The sequence below is a fragment of the Helicoverpa zea genome, chromosome 5 (genome assembly GCF_022581195.2).
Source record: "Helicoverpa zea isolate HzStark_Cry1AcR chromosome 5, ilHelZeax1.1, whole genome shotgun sequence".
In the NCBI taxonomy this organism is placed as follows: domain Eukaryota; kingdom Metazoa; phylum Arthropoda; class Insecta; order Lepidoptera; family Noctuidae; genus Helicoverpa; species Helicoverpa zea.
This window is the reverse complement of record NC_061456.1, coordinates 1350850-1377063: the sequence shown is the minus strand read 5'-3', so window position 1 is coordinate 1377063 and position 26214 is coordinate 1350850. Positions and strand designations below refer to the sequence as shown.

At 35.3% G+C, this 26214-nt stretch overlaps 1 protein-coding gene across 1 annotated transcript in view; it reads right to left on the bottom strand.

Annotated features, from left to right (window-relative positions):
• The window catches only part of LOC124630329 (netrin receptor UNC5C-like), a 61615-nt gene extending 35645 nt beyond the window's left edge, over window positions 1–25970 (bottom strand). The window contains exons 1-5 of the mRNA XM_047164191.1: window positions 25596–25970; window positions 19051–19134; window positions 11357–11929; window positions 4090–4289; window positions 72–150 (exon numbers count right to left, since the gene is read on the bottom strand). Coding sequence (XP_047020147.1) covers window positions 72–150; window positions 4090–4289; window positions 11357–11929; window positions 19051–19111 — 913 coding nt within the window. The 5' untranslated portion in view covers window positions 19112–19134; window positions 25596–25970. The remainder of the gene's footprint in view (window positions 1–71; window positions 151–4089; window positions 4290–11356; window positions 11930–19050; window positions 19135–25595) is intronic.
• Window positions 25971–26214: the final 244 nt, after the last annotated feature.

Below are 26214 nucleotides of genomic sequence, written 5' to 3'. Positions count from 1 at the left end.
GATTTAGTTTCGTTTGTAATTTTATTAATGTTCTTAGATTTCGTCCATCAAAACATGTTCATATGACTCACCATAAACAGTCAAAAGGGCAGGTTCAGAGATCCTCTTCCCGGCAATGTTTTCTGCGACGCAGCTGTAGTTCGCCATGTCCTGTTGACAATTATTAACATTAATTAATTACCATACATTAACGATGTACCATTTCCTTATTGTTAACGAACGTTACTATTATTAGGGTTATTGTCATAAAGAAGTGAATCGTAACTAGCTTTTAACTTTTCATTACCATACCAGTAAAATTGTTAATAAAAATAAATGCCAACCAACTTTCAGGCAGACGCAACTTTCCATGTTTCGTGGCTAACATTAATGTACTTGCAGTCATTAAAGCAGTAAAGCTAAGGAATATTCTCCGAAGCTAATTTAGCCTATAATAGAAAACACAGCCATATTCTAATTATACTAGCACATATATTTTGTTAATCTCCTAGAAATTGCTAAAGCGACCTATACTAAATCTCAGATGTCATAATGTCCACGAATATACAGAAATCTGCGTCGCACGTGGGTTATAAAGGTTTATTATGAGGTCGATAAAGTTAACGGACACCTATTTATCCAACTATCACGGCTAAGCTTGGCTAAAGACGGAATAAAGGTATACACTCAAAGTAATGGCGTAGCTACTTTAACCGAAATTGCTCTCTCATATCATAGTAAAAATACGCTGAGTTCCCGAGAACTTTTGTGGCAAGAGGTACTGTAGTAAATGTTCGCAGAAAATATGCAAAAATTATATAATAATCCATCATGATTCCTAAATCAAATACTGAATCAGAATTTAGAATTGGAATCCCAAAACATTTGTAAGACAACAAGAACAAATTAGCACCCGCATAGCTTTAAAGGGCAAATAAATTCGGAGTGTTCATTACAGCACCCATCTCATAATATATTTTTACAACCAAAAAGCTGAATGTGTTAAAATTACAAAGGACGGGAGCCATTAATTTAAAAGACGTACAACACATTACGATCATATTCATTAAGAAAACGCTCTAGACACCTTTGTGAAGATTATGTTACACACGAACCCACAATGAGAGAGCGACTGACACTGGCAGCAATTAATCCATGTCTGCTCACAGTGCCTAATTAGTGGGAGCTGCGTAGCGGAAACTGGAGATGGAATGAGTTATTTGCGATTGTGCCATTATTTGGTGATGTGGTTCGAAAATGCTGTATCAGGACTTTCGGAATTCTTTGATGTAACGCTGTTTTTGATGCCTATACTTGACTTTATAATTAATTGGTATTTTGAATCAAAATTAGTAAGTGTAACAAGTTAATTAGGTAATTGATAGCATCAGTATAATAGGTCCGTTGAATAAAACTAGAATCGTTCGCATCAGCAACGGATTAAATTGGTGTAATAGAGATGAATAATCAAATACAATGTTAGTGCTAAGTGAATATGCCAATTGACTGAGCATTAGCATAATTAGGCCGAAATTAATGTTGGCTACGCAATAATAGGCAATCAAATTGATTTTGAATCTGATAATTGTGAAGCGATTCCATTAAACTAAATCAAAGATAAAATCAATTTATCCAATAAAGTCAGAAAAGGTATTAAACTAACGAAGAAAAATCCACAGGTCAAGTAAAATTAATCACTAAAGATAAACGTATCTTTTCCCATAAAGTTTATATAATTGGATTAACACAGGTTTAACACTTTTATCAGAGGACATCCACCGGCTTTGAAAGACTACACTGGACGACAAGAAGAAGAAAAAAGAAAAGGAACGCACAAGACAGCGACTTGTGTCGCAGTTAATAAACGTCTGTCGCGGTCGACTAATTAGTCGCAGTCGTAGAGATAAAATAAATAATTTGCAATCGTGCGACAAGATGATGCGATTGTGTACGCTGACGCTTTGAACGAGAATTTTAATGAGGTGCGTGACTTAAACTTAGAAACAGACACTGTTTGTGTTGTGCACTCTATAAACGTAACTTAGCTATTATTACTGACGCTACATTCTTGTGTCGCAAATAAAAAAAGAGTACAATAGGTCAAAAACACTTTTTTTTAAGTAATCAATCAAAATAAGCACTCAGAGAACTCATCGTCGAAAGTAGAAACAAAAGTGTTCAAGACAGTGGAGCGTTCAAAATCTAGTAGGAACATTTAATGTTAGAAGATTTTACCTACATTGAAATGTAAGTAATTCGTGATTTAATTAGAAGCATTCATGTTGAACTACTCTAAACTAAAGATTTTACGTAACGATAACCAGTTACAAGATACTGGGCGTCAGGCTGCAAATGCACTCGTGAATTTGTAAGATATAGGTAATTTAAAATTTATTAGAGAACAAGACTCAATTTACGATGGTTCAGATTTCGTTTTACGTCTAATAATGTTATTGGTTGATGGTTTTAAGACCTTGCAAGTACGTGGACAGGACCTGACGGAAGGAAATAAGAAGGTTGATATGGTTTATCTAAAGGTTATGCGTGAAAAATTTTTCAATTCCATCAGTTTAACGATACTGCGATCTTTGGAAGCAGATATGAATATAATGTAAGTAAATGCTTTACTTACATGACATGTCCCATTTAGCACTAAAATTAAATTACTTGGCGCCATGTCTCTACACATACCAAAAATTTTACGACGTTTCTTATTAGCTATGATCACCATTTACTTCGAAATTCGCCACGTGTTAGTGAGCAATTTCGACTTATAGTAAAATTATTTCAACTTCAGCTATACCCCTTATAACATAAGCTTTATTTTCTAATAACAATGTTGCATGTATATCTACTTTTATTACTGTACAAATAGTTGGCCTAATATTGACATGTGTTCATAACGTGACTGTTCTAAGATCATGATGTTAATGCTCATTGTTTGGATTTGTGGTCATATTTTATTAAGCTTTTAGTATTATGGCACTAATTTATGGATCGTAAACGATGCCCATCTGGGAAGCTGGTCGTTGGGTGGTTCAGTAGCATAATTCTAAGTATCATTACGATCCATTTGGTTTCCGGGGTCAATAGACCTTCGTCAATACACTGTAAATATCCTTGGGCTGTTTGAAAGTGAACATTATAAAAATGCATTTGTGCCAAAATACCGTCAGTTTCCTGACTGTCAGTCAAAACACGCAGACGAACATAAAAAAATGAAACAATAGGATGACTAAGCCGGAGGGACGTATTAAAGTCAGGCAATCCTCTTCGTTGATTTTTCTTAACTCGTCATTTCAAACTTATCTTTGTTTTTGACATGTCGAGGCCAGATTTTTATACACGCTTCTCGATTTCAATTTCTTCGAAATGATCTTAAAAAAAGAAGCAAGACTTTTGTTTATATAGTTTTTAAGCAAACGTTCCTTTCGACTTTGTTTTATTTTTTTATGTCCGTAGCTAATTACGATTTCGATTTTATTGGCGATATATTATTGTATTGCTAAATTAAGTGTTGATAGTTATTCGATAATTCCCAGAATCATGGCACGCTGAGTGTTTTTCTAACACACATCTTTGGCGTTTATTACTTTGCTTTGCCATTTGTTCTCCGTGTGCTTTGTTAAATTACGACTTTTAATCGAAACTCTTAATAAATCTTTTTAATAGTTTCTAACTTTCAGTTGAGAAACCATTCGTTCTCATGAATCGATATTTTATTGATTTTCTATGTACCTATCTGTATATTCTTAACTGTATTTTTAATGTCTACTATTCAATATATCACTTACTATGCCATTTCTTTCTTCAAGAAAAAACCTATAAGTTTTATTTACACTTACTATGGGTGCTTACATAAAGAAACAGGTTGCCGGTACAGACTAACCTGTACGGGTCGGTACCGATCAGCGCAGGTATAATATTCACTCACTTACCTATAAAGAAACAGGTTGTTTACCTGTTTTAACTTACCTGTTTCTTTATAAGTGAGTGAATAGGATTGTATTGAAATATTATACCTGCGCTGATCGGTACCGACCCGTACAGGTTAGCCTGTACCGGAAACCTGTTTCTTTATGTAAGCACCCTAATATTAGAAACACTTACTTGTAAAGTTGCCCTTGATATGAGTAGATTCCCTTCAGCAGATATCAGTACATTGTGGTCTTGCTGCAATGGCTGTCCATGCTTCAGCCAGGAGACTCTTGGGGCTGGAGCGGCAGCTGGTGGAGAGCATCTCAATGACGCAGCGGAACCAGCTTCCACTGATGTTGTTGAGGGCGATACTGCGAACGGCTTCTTGAGATCTGTGGATGAGGAAACAATATTAGGGATTGATTCTTGTCAACAGTCTAATGTAATTCTTGTAAATAGTCCGGTACTGCCCGTAGCTTAGTTAGCTTGAACAACTATGAGTAAAATATGTGGTAATCTATAGTCGTTAAGAGGAATTTGCGTGAGGGGACAAAAGGTATAAACCTACATCCATCTATTCTTTGAACCTTCTCTAGCAACAATAGTTGAATTCTGAGGACGTCATAACATTTCGTAATAACTATTCACTATAATGTTTTACTCTGACGAAACAAAACACTGTCGCGTATTTGGAATGTATAAGATCTTTCATATTTCAAAACAAAACTTGTAACAATGTTTTAAAATTATACAATCTATATTGTAATGTAATAACAGTTCAATCGATAGTTTCCTATCCCGCATATTTTGAATTAATTAATCAAATAAACGAATTTGTATTGATGTAACAAAGCTTTATAACAATGTTAAATAACATAACAATGAGACGTCAATAACAATTAAGGTGACGTCGTCTATTGGCAAAAGCTTTTGATCTAATTTAGTAATTGGTTATCGTTGTACAATTGTGTGCGGTCCAAGTTCAGAGTGACGAGAGGGTTTGAAAAATACAGGAATATTATATTTCAACGACTTTATCCGGTTTGTACCAAAATTATTACTTGTACGTTGAAGTACCATTTTTTTACACACTTCCCAAAAGGCGAAGATTCTCAATTTCTCGAGATTTTTTTGGATAAAAATATCGAATACATATTAGTTCAACTTTCAAAGAAACATCTGCAGTAATTTTTAATGAGAATGAAAAAGCACATGCTTTGCTAAGTAAAAAAAATCCAATGTATGAAATACAAAATACACTCCACGTCCCACAATTCCTTCACACGTCAATCTCAATATAAAAACGCGATAAGAGCTCGATCATGTAGTTACATGCGACAGTTGCACCCACGCCGATAATTGTCGTTCATTTAACAATTTCACGGCGTTTTGATGCCCACCACCGAATAATTGTGTGCTATCTTAATTGTCTGGCCCAAATTATCTGCCTGTATGTGTAACGCATTTTTCATCCGGGTAGCTTTCGGTGTTTAAATGCCTTTTGCTTGTTTTATTAAGTGGTTTTAATAATACGTATCGTTTTGTTTTTGTTTCAGTTTGTTTGTTTAATACATGTGGTTTGTGTTCGAATAAATCTAAGGGAGTGTGGTCTGGGAGATGGGAGTTTAATTTCGATTCAAGAGCTGATCCACGATTTGGGCTTAATACTTCTGGGCCTACAAAAACCCGATATTTCTTGTCCCAGAATTACCATTCTACCTACCGCTCATTTCAATTCAAGCCCTCAAACAAATTCCCAAATTCAAAATGTATAACCCACACAAAACCATAACAAATAGTTCACACTACAAAAACTAATACGGCGTACACTCGGCACAAAATGTTCCGCCCTCAACTCCAAAGTGGTTTAACGTAGTGCGTCCATAAATCTGTTGGGTGTACGCTCCATTACTCGCTCTCTCGCTAAGATATCGCGCCCGAGTACGTAAAGGTGAAAACTTGAGAATTTTCTGCAACTGCAACTTATAAACATGTTGGAGTGATATTATTTGTCACTGTATTTCAACACGGTACATTTCTTTCCGCTCCTTTCATGGAGCGCGATGAAAAATAGGTGATGTTATCATTTCTCGAATAGTCGCTGCGACTGGTTTTTATTACGAACGTTCAGACTCTAAGGACGATTATCATGAAGAAAAAGGTGTAGATAATAAGATGTCCTTATTGGTAGTAGTAGATAGTAATTGAGTGAGCTAGCTACTGGTAGTTGTAATCCCTGAATGGCGCCGGGTGACTAGTGGTTTTAATTGAAAATTCTCAGGTAAAGCCTCGAACTGGAACGGTGCCCGGGCCCTCTATAACTTCGGGTTGATATTGGAAAATGTAAAATAACTCACTGAAGCAGAATAATATTGTAGTTGCTACATGTCTATCTGAAGATGATTTCGACATCTCTAACCTTATAAATGAGCATGTAATCTCCAAAAACGACAACCTGAATACAGCCTCGCTTAATTATGACATTAAAGAACTACAACCTTCCTAGCATGAGCACCCACAAAATCTTAACGATGTAACAAAATTCCAGCAATTGCATAAACCCTAATTGTGTAACACTGATCAGGTGGCTAGGGATCAAACGTGACTTGCAATAGCTGAATAGAATCATCGTGAATATCTTCAGTGAGCACGCGTTATAAGTCGTAAGGTCGCAATGGTGCCAACTTGTGAACCGACTAATGATTATGATGAATGATGATTGTTATTTCAACGTTTGTTGGCGCCAGAATAGCTGATTTACCAGACGTGGGTAATTTTAAAGTTAAGCAATTCCAAGAGTTGGTAGATAACAAGACGCTTGAAGGTATAGGACTGTTAGTATGTGATGGTAAGTGATGTAATGAAGAGGCAGTTTTTGCTTATACGTTGGAACTTATGGTTTTATTTGGTCCATTTGTTAAATTAAATTTAACACTGAGTTGCAGGGATTGGTCTTTTTTATTGCAGAAAATTATATTTAATAATAAGTTTATTGAAAGAAATTATTGCCAATTTATGTGTAGGTATATTAAATAGGAAAGTAATTGATACTTTTATAGATAATACAACAAAGCAAAGTTTCAATAATACAGAATGAGAAGTAAAGATTTCCGTGTAACTTTAAACTGTACGTCTGATGGGCGTAAATGATAAGTGTTAGGTAGATCCGGAGAGTTCGTGTAGAGTCATAAATTACGGCGCGCGTTTCATTTCCTCTACGAAATTCGTACCTACGTGGCCGCGGATGTAGAGATGCAAGATGCGTTTGTGTTTGGAAATTAAACTGTCGAGGGTCAAGGAAATGTATTACCTGGTATTTGATTACGCAACATTGGATTATTATTGTTATAATAGTGAATTCCGTGAGATGGATAATGAATTAGATAGCTTAGACGAGCCTAAGTCATATGACGATGATGAAAAACAGCTGTAAGATGATGAACGTTTTGAATTAAACATTTTACCTACTACGTGCAAAATTAAATATGAAAATTATAATATCGAGGCAGTGAAAATTGCTAAAACAGTTACCACAAGAAAGGCTTCGGAGAAAGCTATATCAGCGACTAAGATACTGCAGTTTTGCATAAACACAGCCGGGCCAGTTAATAGCTTACAAACACCATAATTATTCATAGCACTCATTTCCTTTTATAAACTCTCACTACCTGGCAGGCGATAAAATGCCTAAAATAATTTACTTTCAAGAATAGAGTTCCCCCTCACTGAATTTAGATTTCATTAAGGTAGGATTTTGTCACCAGGAAAATGGTGCCAGCATTAATGTTGAAATAAATACTGTTATCGTAAATCATCTTGATAAGTCGGCAAATCTGGGTAAGTTTTCTATTTGCATTCTAAGTACCTAGTCTTGCTAGATCTTTTTATAATAAATTATCATCTGTTTTCATTGTATCTTAATTTACCTGATTTCTAATAATCTTCCATAAGTTGATAAAAGTTTTATCAATTTTAATTAGTTACTTTAGAATGACATCTTCTATGCTTTATTGTCGCCTCCAAAATGTTAAACTAACCAAATGGACAATACTGACAAAAAATATGATATTAAATGATACACATTTTCATAAAAAACTTTATATCTGTGTTGCCAAAAATGCAGCGCCGCATACAGAATACGGATTTTCTGTCTGTTAACATTGAATTATATTCGTGTACCACTGCTTTCATACACTTCGTTCGTTTCACGCCTAGACCGTTCCGTATACATGAAAAAGTTGTTTGTTCCATGATGAATGTGTGTTTCTGATTCAGTACCATTTATAATTCACATATGGAAGTGATGGTAACCCTTGCTATATTTTGAGTACTTCTACCTATCATCGCCTTTAATAGCATTTTAATAATTAGGTGTATTCTCCGCATCCTTCATTTATCCATCAGAATGGCCACCCCATGCTCTGTTCAAAACCTTCGAACCAAAACAAAAGACTATTAAGGCCAATTCTATTTCCAAACCGACACCTAGACACAATATCGCCCTCTTTGATTCTCAATAATAGATCAGCAGCATAACTGAAAGCCAACCTTACCTCACAATCAATGAAAAGTTAAATATAGACACGCGACGCGTTTACCGATCCATTAAAAGCCCCTACCATGGCTGTAAACTTGAAAACATCACATTCCTACTTGGATTCAGTAAATCGTGGTACGCGACTTAACTGTGACACTTTTATGCGTACTTACTATTCATCCATTATTGTTAATAGCTTCATAGATGCTGTTTTCAAGTAGTTTAAGTAGGGATGTACCTAATTCCGTGTATTTTGAGAATGAATCAACATGACGTATAATGTCTTAGCCGTAAATACATTACTGCTCTTACGGGGTTTATGTCTGCTCCAAGTATAACTTTAAGTGCGTCCATCATTCAAGTGATTTCAAGTAAGTAATATCAAAACTAAATACATCAGCACTCCTTTACTTCATACCATCTTCGCACAATCTACATTTCAAAATTGCTACTTCATCATTTACAGAATCATTCATTATAACGCCAGTCACTCAGTCTTACGCGTTAAGATGGACAAACAAAACTTAGACCGGTTCCTGTCACTCCCAATCCAGATAGAAATAAAATAAAGACTTAACCTAACCGGTCCGAATGAAACACATTTGTTCTCAGTCATCCAGTAATATTCAGAGGAAACTCATAAACGTCTAAATATACACAATACAGAAATTGAGAGAGACATTACCGACTCTTAATTGTGCGAACCGACTGTACGTGGTAAACATGCACTAAATCTACCTCCCGACGGTTTTAATTGTTCGTTCACAGTTTCAGAAATAGCAGCTGAAGATCTGGATGGTTTCATGGAAGAAAATTTAATTGAGGATGAGAGTAATGTGGTCTAACCGTTCTAAATTCAGTGAACCAACCAACAAAACGGAGTAGTCTTGTAATTTATTTTCTTATATAAGCTGATTCTGTTTCGATGATAAATTAATAATTGGATTTAAATTTTCAATTACAAAACTGACATGAGCTAGCTTATCGCGCACAGCCGTCAAAACAGCCGTCACACATTTCACTCTTAAAACTTTCACCAAATTAAAATCCTCAACGTCTTTCCTTCACGCTAGGATCATGCAAACGGTTACTTTAATAAATAAGTAATATCTAACAACAGAATTTATTACTTAGTGCTAGCTTCAACTTTAAACCGTTGTTCCACTTCCACACAATCTACAAGTTATAGTATACAATGAACTTTATGTTTAGTGGCACGACTAAGGTGTGCTATTGCAGCGATCATTGAATGTTATGAATTACATTCTGATCTAATCTCGGTTGCTGTTGCTAAATATATAATTCCTGGTCACGGTGGTATTCTTGCGTAATGAGAATATGAAGCGAGATAATGCAACGAATTAGTGCGGTTTGTCAGATATGATATACCTTTCTTAAACAATAAAGCATTGTATATTGACGATTTGAAAACAGGAATCCAACATTCAAAAAATGTGTGGAACAATCATCTCCCACCTACAACATTCAAATAAATCGTCGAAATGATGGCAGCGAAATAAATTAAAAAAGTGAATTGTTCACCGCATTGTAATTATAACAAAACTTGATGTATGTAATAGCATCCAAATAACAGTGCTCGTACTTGACCGCCTCAAGTATTGCCCAACAGCCATAAATCCAGGCAACGGTCATTCCGACATTTATTTAATATGCATAGAAGATTTACCACGAATGGGTATTGAATTTAATCGAGCAACTGTCCGTAATACAGTTTATGAACGATATTAATGGTGCCATACATCACGCCACTTTGATGGTGGTGGTAGTTTGTCTTGTCACAACATGCTCATTTTGGGGAGTTTATTTTGGTAATATTTGAAGCAGTAACAATGTCTTTTCTGGGCAACCAGACAAAAATGCAATTTTTGTGAACCAAATAAGAAACCACGAACCAGACGTCGTAAAAAACTTTTAAGGACGTTAAGATAGAAATAACCAGTCGCGACTAAAGAGTAATTTAGATGCTATAATGGATCACACTTCAACGTCCGTCGGTCCATTCATACGTATGAGATCCATCAAAGTAGTTGGTTAATCCATCAATGTAAATCCAAGTGAAGTCAAGGCCATTGTATCTTATAGTCATAAGTTAGTCCCATATACGAGTAAAGTGTTTCCAGTGGACAGAATGTTACAAGTAAACGTTGAAACATTTAAAATAATGACATTATCAGTAGAAACTAAAGATTTATTTACACAAAGGTTGAAAGTGTCAAAATTTATCTTAATAAGTGAAAAGAACGGTGATTCGAAGCTATTAACGTAATGTCTTGGACCGGAGATGGGCGTGCAACAATCCCAACTGGGTTAGTCTAAAATCGTCTACGGAAACCCGCCACAAATTATGAGTTTTGATGAAAGGTTCCGCGGCTGCGTTCCCGTTCGACAGGAAACAATATATTTTTATAACTATCCTAATAACGTAGATATTGAAAATATGTGGGTTATTGATAGCGCTGTCGATATATACGATTCAAATTGAGAAAGCAAAAAATACATTAATCGTTTCGATTCGAACGATTAAATGTTAATTAACCAGCTCAGATTATATCTAATAGGTTTGGTGATTAAGCGAATCGGTAGCGGAAATGTTAGACGACCATTATTCTCCGAAATAGGCTTATGAAATATGTTATGAATAGAAATGGCGATGAAGATTTTTTTGAAGTCACGCAACAAAAACGTACGAATGTACTTATTGAGGAAAATCTGTAGATGTTCAATAGTCAAACCATTTGATAGAAATCTACTTTCAATGCCAAACATCAAAAAATGATAACACAAAAAGATCAAACAACAAAAAGTAGCAACGAGGAAATATATATAGAAATGTAACGATAAAAATCTTCATACAGTAGTATGGGCTACATAAATGTACGAGTGAAAAGAAAAGATACTTACATGCCAACTCGACAACGGCAGGCTGACTTTTGATATCACCTCTGCTACTCCAAGCGTTGCAGGTACAAGTAAATCTATCTTCACCAAAATACTCGTCTAACTGATCCCTCGTAACATTACACTCAGCTTCCACAATTCTCACACCACTTTGAGGATCCACAAACTCAAACTGAGTACTAGCCACGGATCTCACATCATTACATTGAAAATACACTTGAAGGGCATTGGCTGCCCGACACCTTAGCAGCGCGGGTTTGTTCCTCACAACGAAAGCGTGCTGTGGTTCTAAAAGAAACATTGGTAAGTCATCTGTTGAACTCTGTAAAAGATGATCTCCTGATAACGAAGGCAGTTCATCTGCATCTTCTCTATTATCGTGTTCATCTTCTTTATGTGATTCGTTTTCGTAATCTTCTTCTAAATAATCTCTGTGGTGTGGTGGTGCATGGTTCTTCTCTGAGTTGTAAGGATCTAGTGCTTCTACGCCGGCTGGGTGGGCATATTCTGGTCTTAAAGGTATAGGAGGCGTAGGAGCTGCTGTTGTGCTTTCTGGCGTTGTTGTGTTTGACATCTCTGTAACAAACAAAAGAGAATCATTGGTAACATGATCGCACTCAAGTTTCATATTGGTTATGTTCACTGGAATGACCTTCTAAAGGGTTAACTGATTTAATAATTGAATTTGACTATGATATGATAAGTGAGATAAGATATTCAAAGTAATTGATATTATCCAGGAAAGTGCTTTCCAAACAAATTGCTATAAGCCATTTTAACAAAGTGGGTAAACCGTTGTAACTACGTATTTTAATTAAATAATCGATGTTCCATAAATAAAATAGCTGCTTAAGGAAGTGAGTACCAGTTTGATTGCTACTAAAACTGCATTTAAATTCTGGAATGTTACAAATACCCTACCATTAAAAGTTTATAATCATATCGTGGGAACAAATTAAAGTAAGTACACGGTGCCATGTTTGCTTCTCAAAAACGTCACAAACAATTTAAAGACCAATTAAAACTTCACGAAACACGAACGCTAATAAGACTAATAGCTTTCGCTTATATACGTACTTATTCTAATTGCGGAGTTAAAATATATTCCTTGTCGCTGGGGATAAATAGCAACTGTCATAATAACATGTACCCTCCGAGTCATGCCATCGATTTCACTCCAAGTCCGCACCTGGTTTGAAGCGTCACTCGCGCCTATTTACACGCAAAACATAGATATTTGGATACCATGCACCCCTCCTCATAAATTCAGATGCCGTCAAACAGAAACCAACTTTAAATCCGGCCCTTTAAACTCAAATTCCATTAGAACCGACAAGCATTCTTCCCTCTCCAGAAATTCGCCTAAAATCGCTATCAGTACATGAGTGTATGTTACTCTTACACTGTTGACAGTATTACTATTATTTGAACTAGGGAATTGTACGAAAATAAACCGCAACCCGAGCGAACCGTGGATAACTTAATTAGTTTCACTTCCGTTCAGCTTATTTCTATTTCCGTTTTCGTGGGGGCCGAACGATATTTCCTCCTGAAATCTATTTTTCCTTAATAGGATTTGTTTCGGGCATTTTCCGCCTGTCGGTTTGAAATTGTGTTAAAATGATTAAAATACCAATTTATTGCGATTTGGACTGTTCGGGTGTGAATAAACCTTTGAGACAAAAGCACTTAACTTTGGCAGTGTAATAAGTAATTCTATTATCAAAAAATGATTTCCAAGATCAAAACACCCGTCAATGCCTCTCCTAAATTCAATCTCATGCCTCCGTCGGACTCAAAACAGAATACTAAAAGCATTCTAATTATAATACAAATCCAAACGAGACACTTAATTACCATTTCGTCTAAAAAAACAATCTCCATGTCACAGTGACGAAGGTAAAGTCTATTACATATTCTATTTGCTTCAAGCTCTTCACGATTCCGATTGGTCAAGTCGTCTGTCAATTTTAATTGGTTTTTAGCACTCGGAATTTGATTAACGGCTTTATTAGTATCAACCATTTCATAATCTTTCCCAAGATTCGATGCTTTATCACAATTTTAATTAATGTCCGATTCGAGTGCAGTTGCTATCGTATTCCTATTGATATGTGAGTTTCCTATTGACTGGTTTAAATCAATGCTTTTGTTATGTAGGTCGGTAGTTAGGGCTGCAGCTAGTTAATCTAAGTTTATGTTTGAGCAAGCTTTGTTATATGTATTAGCTGAAAGCGGTATTGCACAAATTGTTTGTACAGCACTCGCTTCTGTTTTGCGTCTTTATTTATGTCAGTTGTTTAATTGTGCTCGTGAGTTATATGAGGTACTTACGAATATGTACTATAAAATGTAGTTTATTGCCTTGTCTGCTGATCTGCTATGTAAAACAGCTAAGCCAATTGACATGAATTTTGGAATAGTGGTTCCCCGGAGATGGTTATTGACTTAAACAGCTAGTCATCTATGTACAATATTGCGGTTTTTCTTGGTGTAATTCAAATAAAGAGACATGAAGATATCAATAAGAAAACTGATGAGTTTTTCTATCCAATTTTTACCCATTCAAACAGCAGTCAACCCTACCCATCTCAACTAACAAGTGTTCACGATTCGTGTACAAGTGTTATCTATAGTGACGAAACTCCATTTAAACGTTACAAGAAGCGTAACTAAACCGATAGTCGTCACGACGTTCGTAAATTATAAATAAATGTCTAGCGTCTGAGCGATCAATGTGAAGCTCTTTGATGTTATTTGTAGTATGTTTTGGATTGAATATAGCTTTGCATTCGTGTTTTGTGTCTTTGGGGCTATTGTTTGTAAGTTTGTTTGTTGAGAGAATTTGTGGAGTGCTGAGAAGAGCTATCGTTTCTACCTATGTTGTTTTGTTTCAGTAATAACTTAATTTTGCTAGCGATATCACTGAGTATATCATTGTTCATATTTATGGCTATTAACTGCAGATGAGTTCACAGAAATGTTTAAGTCCAAAGTCATCTATATCGTCATGATGGGCATCTCTTAGGTCTGAAATACTTCTATAAATACTCTAATTTCCTCATTTCCCCTTTCCGTCACAATAAACAAATCACTTGAGCGTTCTTCACATAACTAATGGTATGTTTTCTTTGTTTTAAAATATCTCAAACGTTTGAAATCACAGAATTTTAAATGGGACGAAATGTCGTGCGTTTAGTGACGTGAAACGCGCACCGTTTGACGAATGTTCGCTCTCTTGGGACGAAAGCTAAAAATGTATGGAAATCTTCCGGATCGGCTTTCCTACAATATGTTTAGGTAGCTATGTGTTAATTACAGTTTTGTTATGTCGTTTCGCTGATTTAATGGCTGAATAGAATATTACCTATTTCAGTAAAATTGTGTCAAACATGTTAATGTGTTCTTAAGTGTGTTTAGCCATGATAGTCAGTACTAATATTTCAGTTGATAGTGACGTTTTTATTGCCACACAACTTAATACAGATTTACGGTAATATCTAGTGTTACCGGTATACCCAAAATCGAACCCGACCCATATTAATGGAACACGCTTTACAGGTATTAAGTTTCAGAGCGAACCAGTGGAAGCTAGTACAAAATAATTAATGAAGGCATCGATGTTATTCAAGATAGCTGTTTTATTGATGGGCCGTTTTTAATCAACGTCCGAGAAGAATTCTTGCCTCGTTCAACAAATGCGCTAACAATTGCTTTTATTGATGATGCCAGACAATTACTGAGCCTTGATACCTTTTAAAACTGGACAAGTGACTTCAAAGGATGTTTAAGAAGTATTTGTAACGTTTGTTACTTTGTCCATCTGCTCTATATCAGAAATGAATACATGGGTAGATTACAATTATAAAGCTGAGGTTATGGCTGTGACTCATAAATGAAAGCTGTATACTATAAAGCTTGAACATTTTTATTACATGCAATAAGAAGCCAATACATTTAATGAATTTCCTTTCATTTCTCTATCAGATTAATTAAACTTAATGACCAAATATTAATCAAATCTACCCAAATGACGTAGTGACCAAGGTTATTTTATTATCCACTTATATTGGACATCATAAAACCAGATCCATTTATTCGAAGTGTACTTATCTTAATACCAAATCTGAAGCACTCTATTTATTTTTAAACGAACTAAATATTCCCATTAAATTAAGGGATTCTATCACTGATACTTCACAGATGTAGCTGTTACATTAAGTGGGTACGGTGCTCTTATAAAAGTTGGCCGTAATAGCATCGTATCAGTATGTGCCCTATTCACTTGAGCGATAACAGAACCTTTATGCATTATGGAGAGTATATAAAGGAATGCAATAACCGTTGTATTTACATAGCGTGTTGCTATCGAGAACTGAAAATGGAGCCTTTGAAAATAAAGAACTTGTAGAAAGGTTTCGATAGGAAATGGATCTAAAAAGAGTAAAAGAAACCGATATGGATTCGTAACCAGACGCAAGTATACGTATAAGTTCATTTCAAATTCTGCTCAAAGTAACAGCTGTATTTTGTATAAATACGGAAACTTAAACGTTTGTAACTAAAGGATCTAAAACACTTCAGTGCACGTGCTTACATTTAAAGCACTTAACGCTGACACCACTCAGAACTGTCGCTTCTAAGTGAAAGATATGTAAAGATAGCAAAACGAGCTTGAAGATAGCACAAATGTTCATTTTGCGAGCATCAAGACAATACAATAAGCGGATGCATTACCAAACATCTGTAGTGCAACACGCGTCACTCGGGAGACGATGCCTGATGCAGTTTACTAGTAAATGCACTTAGCGCCGGAGAAACGTAAAAAGATGCACTCGATCTATTTAATGGCACTGTAGGCGGGATGAAGTTGGAAATAAACGAGCTATGACGAGCATTGTGATCCGATGGCGCTTGGTGACGAGTTGATGAAAAACGTAAAGATATTTGTCAACTCAGAAGTAAATTGACAAATTGGAATTATGAAACTCAATATAAGTAGCTTTTGTAGTGTTGGCCATTAAGGAACTCGGTGCAGTTACTTCTAAATGAGATCTTTTAGCTTGCTATGGAACATTGTTAGACTAAAGATAAGATATTGCATTCAACGTAACTTTAATTAAGTGACTCACGATCTGGTATCAGTTTCGCAAACGACGTGGAATTTTGTTAAACAACGTGTCTTTGAAATGGAGAACACACTTTATTATACTGTTACGAGTAAAGTCGATAGTAGTCGATCATCTATAATGATCGCTCAATCCATCACGTGTGGAAGATATAAATAGAACATCTCGACAGAGAGCAAAAATATCTACAATACATTTCAAATTACTGAAACAACTGAACCGTTAACGCACGATACTTAACAAGGTGCAAAAAGTGCTCGAATATTTCTTTGAATGCCGCCGATTCTCACCCTAGCTTGGACCACACCCACAAAAACTTCAATGGTAATACGATACATAGAGTGCCAGTCAAGAGGTTCCCAAACAAGATAATCCCTTTGTTAGCCGGGTTATAATGCTCCATGGCTTCTCTTGGGAGTATTTTGCTATTATTTTGTGTTTCATTCACGCCAGCAGCTGCTTTCGAGTGGTCGTTTCCGATTTCAACTTTAATGGATGTATGGATTTTTTTCGCATTAACTGGGAAAGGTAATAGTCAAGATTTCGTGAATTTGGATCGTCAAGTTTGTTTTCGTGATGTAGTATTGTTCACGTTAATGTAATCTTGGTGTCCTGTTTCTTGGCTTTCGTTTTGGGGTTCGGAGTAACATTTTTTGTTATCGACTTTATCTTATCGATACTACTTAAAAGTGTAGATAGAAGTCTTTGTGTTGCAATTTTTTGTCAGGATTTTGCTTTTCTATGTTCGATGTTTCCCAACTTGATGTTTACAAAAGTATGGCAAACGAATTGAGGGTTAGCCTTAAGCCCATCATAACGATCACGTTTTGCATCATTACTATTTAAAAAGTCGTGACCAGCTAACACTCTAAACGATCTCACAAGAGTATCGATTCTCTTTCATTAACGAAACGTAATTTTCACACGTTGGTACGTACATGACCTGGATTCCTGTACTTACATTGAACTGTAGCTTGGCAAGACAATGTTATTTGGGAAAGCAATTACACAAAGCAATGATGTATTGAGAGGATGATACAAATTGGAAATACAGTTACAGTTAGTTTAGGATACATCTCACTGATTTTCCGTGTAAGATTAGAATGTACTCAGACTATATTTAGATTGCGAATTTACTATCATCATTTACCAACCGGGAACAAAATTAACTCGGAGCCTTAACTGGGAAAGACAGCAAAGTATCCAGTAACTTATTGCTTAACGCAGAAATCGTTCCCAAACCCTCATGCTGAGCTGCCGGGACCTACTAGACATTATACGTATGTTGACCTAATCTAAATCTTACATAGACATACATACCTTTTTTACAATTTAGGTATGTTGTGAATAACGGGACCTTTACTTAACATTTCCAATTGTTTATTTACTCTCAATATTTTTGACATGACAACTTTATTCGTTTTCGCTTTAAAGAGAATCTTCAAAGAGTTAACACGAGAAGCTTTACATTGCTTCAAGTGACAAGCAGAAGTGACATAAGTACTTTTGTATGTGATTCCGTATTTATTATGTCAAAGAGTTTGAGGCTAGATAACGGTTAAATTACACACAAATATGTACGCAGAAATTAATTAAGCAAACGTATGAAAAAGTAACATCCATCGTAATAACAATATTTTATCTCATTTGGTTTCAACAAACTTCATAAACGATGACAGACGTTATTTTCGCTTTCATCTACCACTTACTAGTTTATCCCATTTCCGATCATGACAGATTAACAAAACGCCGTGTCATAACGTTTGTAAAATCCATTACTGTGTTCAAATAATACAGTTTGATTAACTGTACTCGCATGTCAATTATAGAAGATGCGCTATGACAACACAGAGAATCAATCCCAACAGTTTACAACGAAGCATCAGAAATCACGCCCTCAATACAGATAATTTCTTGTTTGTTACTTGCATTATCGTGTCGTCACGAGAAACTATTTCTTCCCATTTTTTGCCACTTCACTGTACCATTGTATCAACGTTTTTTACATCGACGATCCGTTGGTGACAGTTACACTTTTTTCTTTCTTTATCAGTCCCAAGATTAGGTGCAAACTCTACAGTTTTTTACACACCGGTTTTTTACTCCACTCAGATTTTGGAGGGTCACAGATAAAATGCTTTACGGGGAGAAATTTTGCCTCAACATAAATCATGGCCGGTAATTAACCGTGAAGATATGGAGTCGAAACTTTTTAAATTAAGGGCTGTGACCTAAATTCTTGATTAGAATTTCATGAATATTTTGAGAGCAAGAGTTTTAGAAATACACGCTGCGCTGAGTGAAAGCTTTTTGGCGGAGTATTAAAAACTCTTTGGTGAAATAAGTTATTCACAGCCTCATTGCAGCAGGGGTTATGAATTTATGAGTATAGAACAGGTTTGTAATAGCACATTCTGGAATGATCATGCAGATAAAACCTGTACCGATTAAACGCTTTTAAATGGCTTATACAAATATGTTCATATTTGTTTTATTGTACTACCAATAAGCTCTGGGCTCACGATTTCTTTACCAAGAACAAAGGGAGAAAAACATCTTAGTACTTACCATGTTTGTCGGCGGCGACGGCCACCCATAGCACGAGGAGCACGACACCCCCCCGCGCCATGTTCACTTGCGCGCACGCATCACCTAAAACAATAACGTTGGAAAGTTAGACCAATATTTACTTAGTCGACCTTGTATTGGTACTGGCATTGTGTGTTGTGTGAACCCTTTGACAAATTAACGTTCTTTAAATTATTTTTTGTTTGTTTTTTTAGATTTTTTCTACATTCGATCGTACGCAAGAATTTTTTGTTCATTCTTAATAGCTTAATTATTGACGAAGGCTCCTTTGTCTTCATCTACCAGTGTACTACTAACTACTCTGTATCTATCTATACTCGTGATATAAAAAAAACACCTGTTTAAGGCCACGTATCATCAGACATACTTGGTTTCCAATTTGGATATAACAAGATTAGTTCACGTCAAAAGTAATATGTAGAACCGTTTCCAATCAAAAATAATAGTTACAAAGTCCCTCAACTAGACGAACAAAAACAACTGACATATTTCAAACTTTCAATCATAAAAAACCTTTCGGAAAACTGATGGCCCATATTTCTGATCATATTCCAAAGTACAAGCCCACCGCGTCATTAGCCAGAACACTTTTGTATGGCACCGCACCGTGACTAATAGGACCCTTTAGGGCCATTTTTGGGGAAAAAATAAATGGCCCTATTATAGACCGGTAAGTAGAGACTTGTGGTAAAAAGCCGATTTGGTGTGACGAAACATATTTTATAGAAATTGGACATGTTGCCTGAATAATTTTCGAAGAACCGCAGTAAAAATTGTTTGTAAAAAGTTTGGGGCGTGATCAAAGAAACCGCAAAGAAAGTGAGTTTGAGGTAGAATAAGTTCAAGGACGTACAAGATTTTTATTTACAAAGCCGTCTCCTAAATGCCATAACCAAAATATGTGTGGTATGAAAGAAAAATAAATGCAGTGTAGGTACCAGCTGTCTTCAATCCCACGCAAGTTGTAAGAGATGACTGAGAGAAATGGGTTACCTGCAGCAATCCCATTAACAATGGTATAGCCACCTGTCATTACTATACACACTTATGATCATTTTTGTGCTTTACAGTTACATTTTAACATTCTTACGATTCCGGTACCGAAGACCAGTATTTTTTTTGTTCATATTTTTTATGCTTTGACGCTTCAACTATATTTATAACCGTGTCAAATCTTAAAACACTTCAAAAAGACTAATTAGGATGATGTGAACAGATTAAGCACTTGATAGTTATAAAGATAATCAACCAGTAGCTGTTCGCTTTAGTAAAGTTTATGATGAAAACAAAGATAGTGAACAAGATCAAACAGATAAAACAGTCTTTGTGGACACGTAATTTGAATAATGTACGATGTAGCACGAAGTCCCTATATAAGTTTACAAAGTGTTTCATAGAAGTCAAATCGAAATATGAAAAGTTAGACAATCTACATGTAAGAATAGTATAAAGAAGTAATGTATTCTATGCAAGTCCTAACGTGATTTGTAGCAACTTGATACAGTCTTGCATACCAATGAAATATGAACCTACTACCTAGCCAATCTTCAAATACGTAGAACTTCATAACAGAGCTTTACAGAGAAGTAGAATAACATTCACAAGTGCCTAATAATATTTAATAGCAAAGAAATCCAAAGCAGCTAGAACAAACGCTACTATTATTTGAAGTTACAATGTAGAAAATAACATTCCAGTAACATAAAACCTTGTATTGGATTATAAAGACGTGAGCAGCGTTATTGCTTCTTGTTGCAACATTGTTATATTAACTGCTGTGACTGCTGAACGTGCTATTTCAAATGAACTGTCAAATAATTTAATATTATGTTGGTTAAAGTATATTGGTTCTTATTTTATGATGACATCAGTTGGGTTAAAATTAGTATCGGCTTTAGGAAGAGCGACTTCATTTATAGTATTGAGGCTCGTTGCAATATACTGGTCATAGATTAGCTCTAAATGCTAGCTTAAAATCAAACACGCTAAGCCCGAACTAAAATAAAAAAGAAACAACTCCGCTATGTCACTTTTAATTAAAATTTTAAAACTAAACTCAGGGACTACGCTATAAAAAGAACTTCAAGATTTTAAACAAAGACCAAGTCTTGTATTAAATCTTGGCAAAAACTGCTATGCAGTTAGTAAAGAAGAACTTTTCTTTTGGCTTTGCCGTAGTCACTTTATATAAGTTAGTTTTAACTTGAGATGTATTTCTTGACTATCCTCGGTATTGTTATGAAGCAAAAACTTGGTCGCTTCTTGACAATATCGCGAAAATTGCGAAAATTGCCCACCCATTCCCTATAACGCTACATTTTCACTTGAGAAACTGTGCTTTTTAGTCAAATGAACATAAATCCAAACAATTTGAAAGCAGATTCCATAACTTATAAAGCTCAAAAATATCTCAAAACCCATAAACAGACAAATAGGAAGCAAAAGCTTTTACTCAATGGAATATCTTGAATATACAAACAATTGCCAAACTAGATCATGATAACATAACAGTTTTAGATCAATGAGAGCTCGCTGATCAAGGTGAACTGTTGGATTCCAATTAAAGGGTATTGTGTTTAGAACTGCTAATTCACAATGATGAGGCACGTATCAATGAAGTTTTAATTGATGGGTATTTAGAACAAGGTTTTCTGGATTACGGAATATTTTTCAGAGCGATCAACTCTTTCAGATGTTTTCTTTTTGCATTTGAGTGGCTTGATACTAATTTAGTATGGCATTGGTTTACTAAGAACTTCAAATACTAAAGGTTATGAGGACTCAAATAAATTCTGTAATTTATCAATAATCATAGTTTAGTTTACGTTAAGATGCAATTGACGTTGTTTATAATGTAATTACATTTGAAGCATTTAATTTTGTAATGCAAATGGCAATACCTATATTTATGGAAGAATTATAAGAGATTTATGAGTAATTTAATCCTAACAACATAGAGAGGATATTTAGTATCATTAGAGCCAAATTAGTTGACATAAATGGCACTGCAAATTCTATTCTATTGGATGATGAATGACGACCTTAATTTTATGATATTCTAATTGAATGCTATTATGTAGCTGTTTAACGATTGCGCCTAAACAATTTATTCTCTCGATAATGATCAATGGACATAGTAATTTAGATCAATCTATCTAAAACATTTATAGGTGTCAATAGGTATTCAATCAATTATATGAATTGGTGCTGACGCTAAAAATCGAACTAGAATTGGATTTATGTGCCTATAAATCATGACCCGGATTTCTAGATATTTCTGCATTGACAGTGATCGAATATTTGATGAAAATTCCTGAGCGATTCTATATAATAATATATCGGGTGTGTCGTTCATAATCACATTAAATGAAATGCGTAATATACTGGTTAATATTATGTCTATTAACACAAAGAAAAAAATACGTAAAAATAAAAAAATGAATTTTTCAAACAAAGTAAAGTAAATGTGAGAAAATTAGAACACCATATAAAAGTCAGTCATTACAAACAACTGTAATTCTCCCTTGAAAACTGACAGCTGTCAACTGATCAAAACATTCGATACTCCTAACTTTATCTCTGCTTTACACATGATGTTGTAAATTATAAAAACGAAAAATGACTCCTGTGGCTAAACCACTGAATGGATGAGGTTATTTTTTTTTTACAATTCGCCATAGAATCATAAAGTAAATCATAAAGTATATGTGATAGAATTTAATGTGATTGTGAATGACACACTCGATATAATGGCTTTACATCTCAGCCAGTACCAGACGTAGCTACTTGGAAAGGTTTCTTTCCAATAATATTTTCAAATAATATCTTTCGGCCCGATCCTTCTTCAATCTTGATCCACTAACTCCCAAAAATCAAACTAATGAATAGTTCAAACATCCTCAGCCCAAACTTCCGATCATTAGGCAATGAGATGAGCATACAATTTGTGAGGTTGTGAGGTGAATCCTACCTCTGCTCTATCGTTAGTAAGGCAGGCTACGTGCTTGCGACTGATAGTAAGTTTAGATTAGTTTGTCCTATTTACTGTTGCGACATCTTCATGTTCTCTCTTTTTAGATTTGGAAGTTTTACTTTCAATTTTACTTGAAGATAATGTTCTGTTACAAGCAGTTTCTTGTCTAAGACAATCATAATTTTGTCACTATATTTGAATAGTATATCAACAATCGAGTTTCATTGATAATTTGGGAATTACTGTTGAATGAACCAAAATTTACTATAGTTCGGCCATTCAGAGAATGCGTTCCTGACACGTCGCGATTGAACTGACGACGTAACTACATTCATTGATTATTGATATAATAATGTTGTTTTAATGCTCCTCAATTGTTAAAACGGTAAACAACCAGCAAAAATATTTTTATCGTAACTGCAACGCCATTGCAAAGTTACGTCGTCAGTTCAATCGCGACGTGTCAGGAACGCATTCTCTGAATGGCCGAACTATAGTACTACCAAATATAAACCTTTATAAGTTAGATTATCTCCGATCAAATCACTATTCCACAGACTAAACTTAACACATAAGTTTATCGTGACTATCTTAATGTCTTTTACGTAACCCATTGAAACTGAGCGTACATACCGCGGCAAACATATCGATAGATAGATAGATAGATAGACAGATATCATCGATCCATTCAATATTTCGTCGCGATCGCTACATAACTCTGCGACAATCGAACGTCGCAATCGCAAGTTTGCAATCGACTTTATTGCCGGCTCACCACATAGCTCAGGTTGGCGGAACTTTGCGATAGCAGCTTCCGCGGCTAATCTTATCGCTACTGTAAACAAACCTTCGTAGATTTTGCATGTTTAATGAACATTCGTGTTGCGTTAATTGTAGCGAGCGATTATTATTTATTTACTCTCATGCTTTCTTCCGTAGGGGAGGGCAGTGTTACAACACATGTTTATCTAACACACATGACCGATGTGTATTTATTAACTTGTGTGTGTTACTGAATTAGTCTTTGTCAGAATCGATGTTTTCATACCAATTAACTTCATAAACGTTGAATTTCAGGTTAACATTTTCAAAATAACAGCTCAAATTAAAATTCATGCACGTAAACAATGTTCAGTCAACTTCAAACTATTTTATGATCGTTCAAAACTAAATCGTGTTCGCTTTAATGTTTATTTTGATAGACTGTGATATAATTCAGCTATAAAAACACATATAAATCATTGTAACCACATACCTATAACCATTAAACTTAATACGAATTTCAATTAATAACTACCTTGGCCAAGTTAGAAGGGCCTGCAATTATCTAAGATAAATTCTCAATATCAAAATGTACTTTTAAGGCCGATAAATAGAGGTCGGATTATTGTTAAATGTAGAGTGGAATGTCGTGTGAAAACAATAAACCTATAGTCTTATTATTAAGTTGAGTAGGTATTGTAAGAGTGCGTTTGTAAGTTTAAACCTGTCAATCTCTGCAACTACTGCACCGATTAAAAAAAAATATTTATGTAAGTGTTCGATAGCCCATTCATCGAGGAAGGCTATAGACTACTTCTTAAACTGCTGGCCAAAGTAAGTAGGTAATTTCATAAATACTGAATTTAATATCAAAGATTTCGGTAAAAGCTTTATTGATAAAGAAGTTGTTAGTGATAGGAACGTTGATAGTGTTTCATGTATTACGGATACTTTAAAAGCACAAAGTAAACATACTTTATCAAATTCTTATCTTGTGCAAGTTGTTAAAGTCAAAGGGGTTCAAGTAATTGATAAACTTTGAGCCAGAAACTTGTTACTGAACAACACACAACTGTTTTAGTTTACTTTATTTAAGTAGGAAAAAAATGTCATAGCCTGGCATACATTGAAATAGAAGACAATTTATTAAATTAACCAAAGAGTAAATTAATGCCTGACTACCAAAAAATCCTTATACCTATTCCTTTATTACCAAAAACCAAGAAGTTACCTAAGTAAGTTCATAACGTGTTTGCCCATTACATTACCAAAATCACCCAACTATTGCCGGTATCTGACCAAAATCACAACAACGATCGTTAGAGCTTTTCCCTTCCTATCTCCTGGACCATCTTCTACACGTGACAAAGCATCGTAATGGGAATTGACATTAGCCTATTTATGCTGCACAGCCTTATCTGATGTTGTCTCTCCTACCGACACAATTGCAGCCGCTTTTACCGTTGTCACTCGTAAAAAAGCTACATAATAGTTTTTGGTGCCGTAGTTGAGTAAGATTCTGATAAATCCGTGACCGACTTCCATATCTCCTTAGACGCAGTTCAAGTCATAAATCTTGTTTTATCAAAACTATCTGTCATATAATTGGATGGAAAGTACATAGAAACACTCAACAGAAAGATACGAATTGTTTTATTGTAACGAATGGTTCCACACGCGATAAACGCTAAGTTCATAACAGACGATATTTTAATTGAACGCTCGTGATGCAACGACGAAGGGCTCTTGTAAAATAAACTGTCATTACAAATTATACTAAAATAGTTACCAGAATAAAACAGCCGAAATAGAATGCATCAGCGACGTTTTACAAAATAAAAACAATCCACAAGAGGTTCACTTAAAACTTTTTTTAAATCTGTCGCACCCAGTAAAACTGTAAACGAACAATAAATCCCATCACAGTTGCCAAAATGTAATCAGTTTCACTTCACGTATGCAAATGACACTAAGGAAAACAGTTTTCACAAACGCGGTATCGTACGCAACACGGTGGGGTCGCCAGAGTGGCAGCGACCGTCCCTCACGGCCGTCCGACTTTAACTGTCGCGGCAACAAGGGACCTGTGGGGGAAAGGGACGCAGGGGCGAGAGGGAACCTCTCCAACCGAGGAGATAACTTTTGATCTTTTTGGTGCCATAGAAGATTTTAATGATGCACTCACATCTGGAGATTCGACAGAAAAAGTGCGCGTCGATGTTAGGCGTTAATGCATGTCAAGGGCTTAGTGGAAACGACGTGTCAAAAAAGCTTAGATGTGGCTGCGGGTGACATTTTTAAAAATAGTATCGATAGACAAACGGTCGGGTCGGACTGTGTCAAAAGTCTGAAATCGTAACTTTGCGAGCTTTTGAGATATAGATAGAATGTTCGTTGAAAACTGGAAG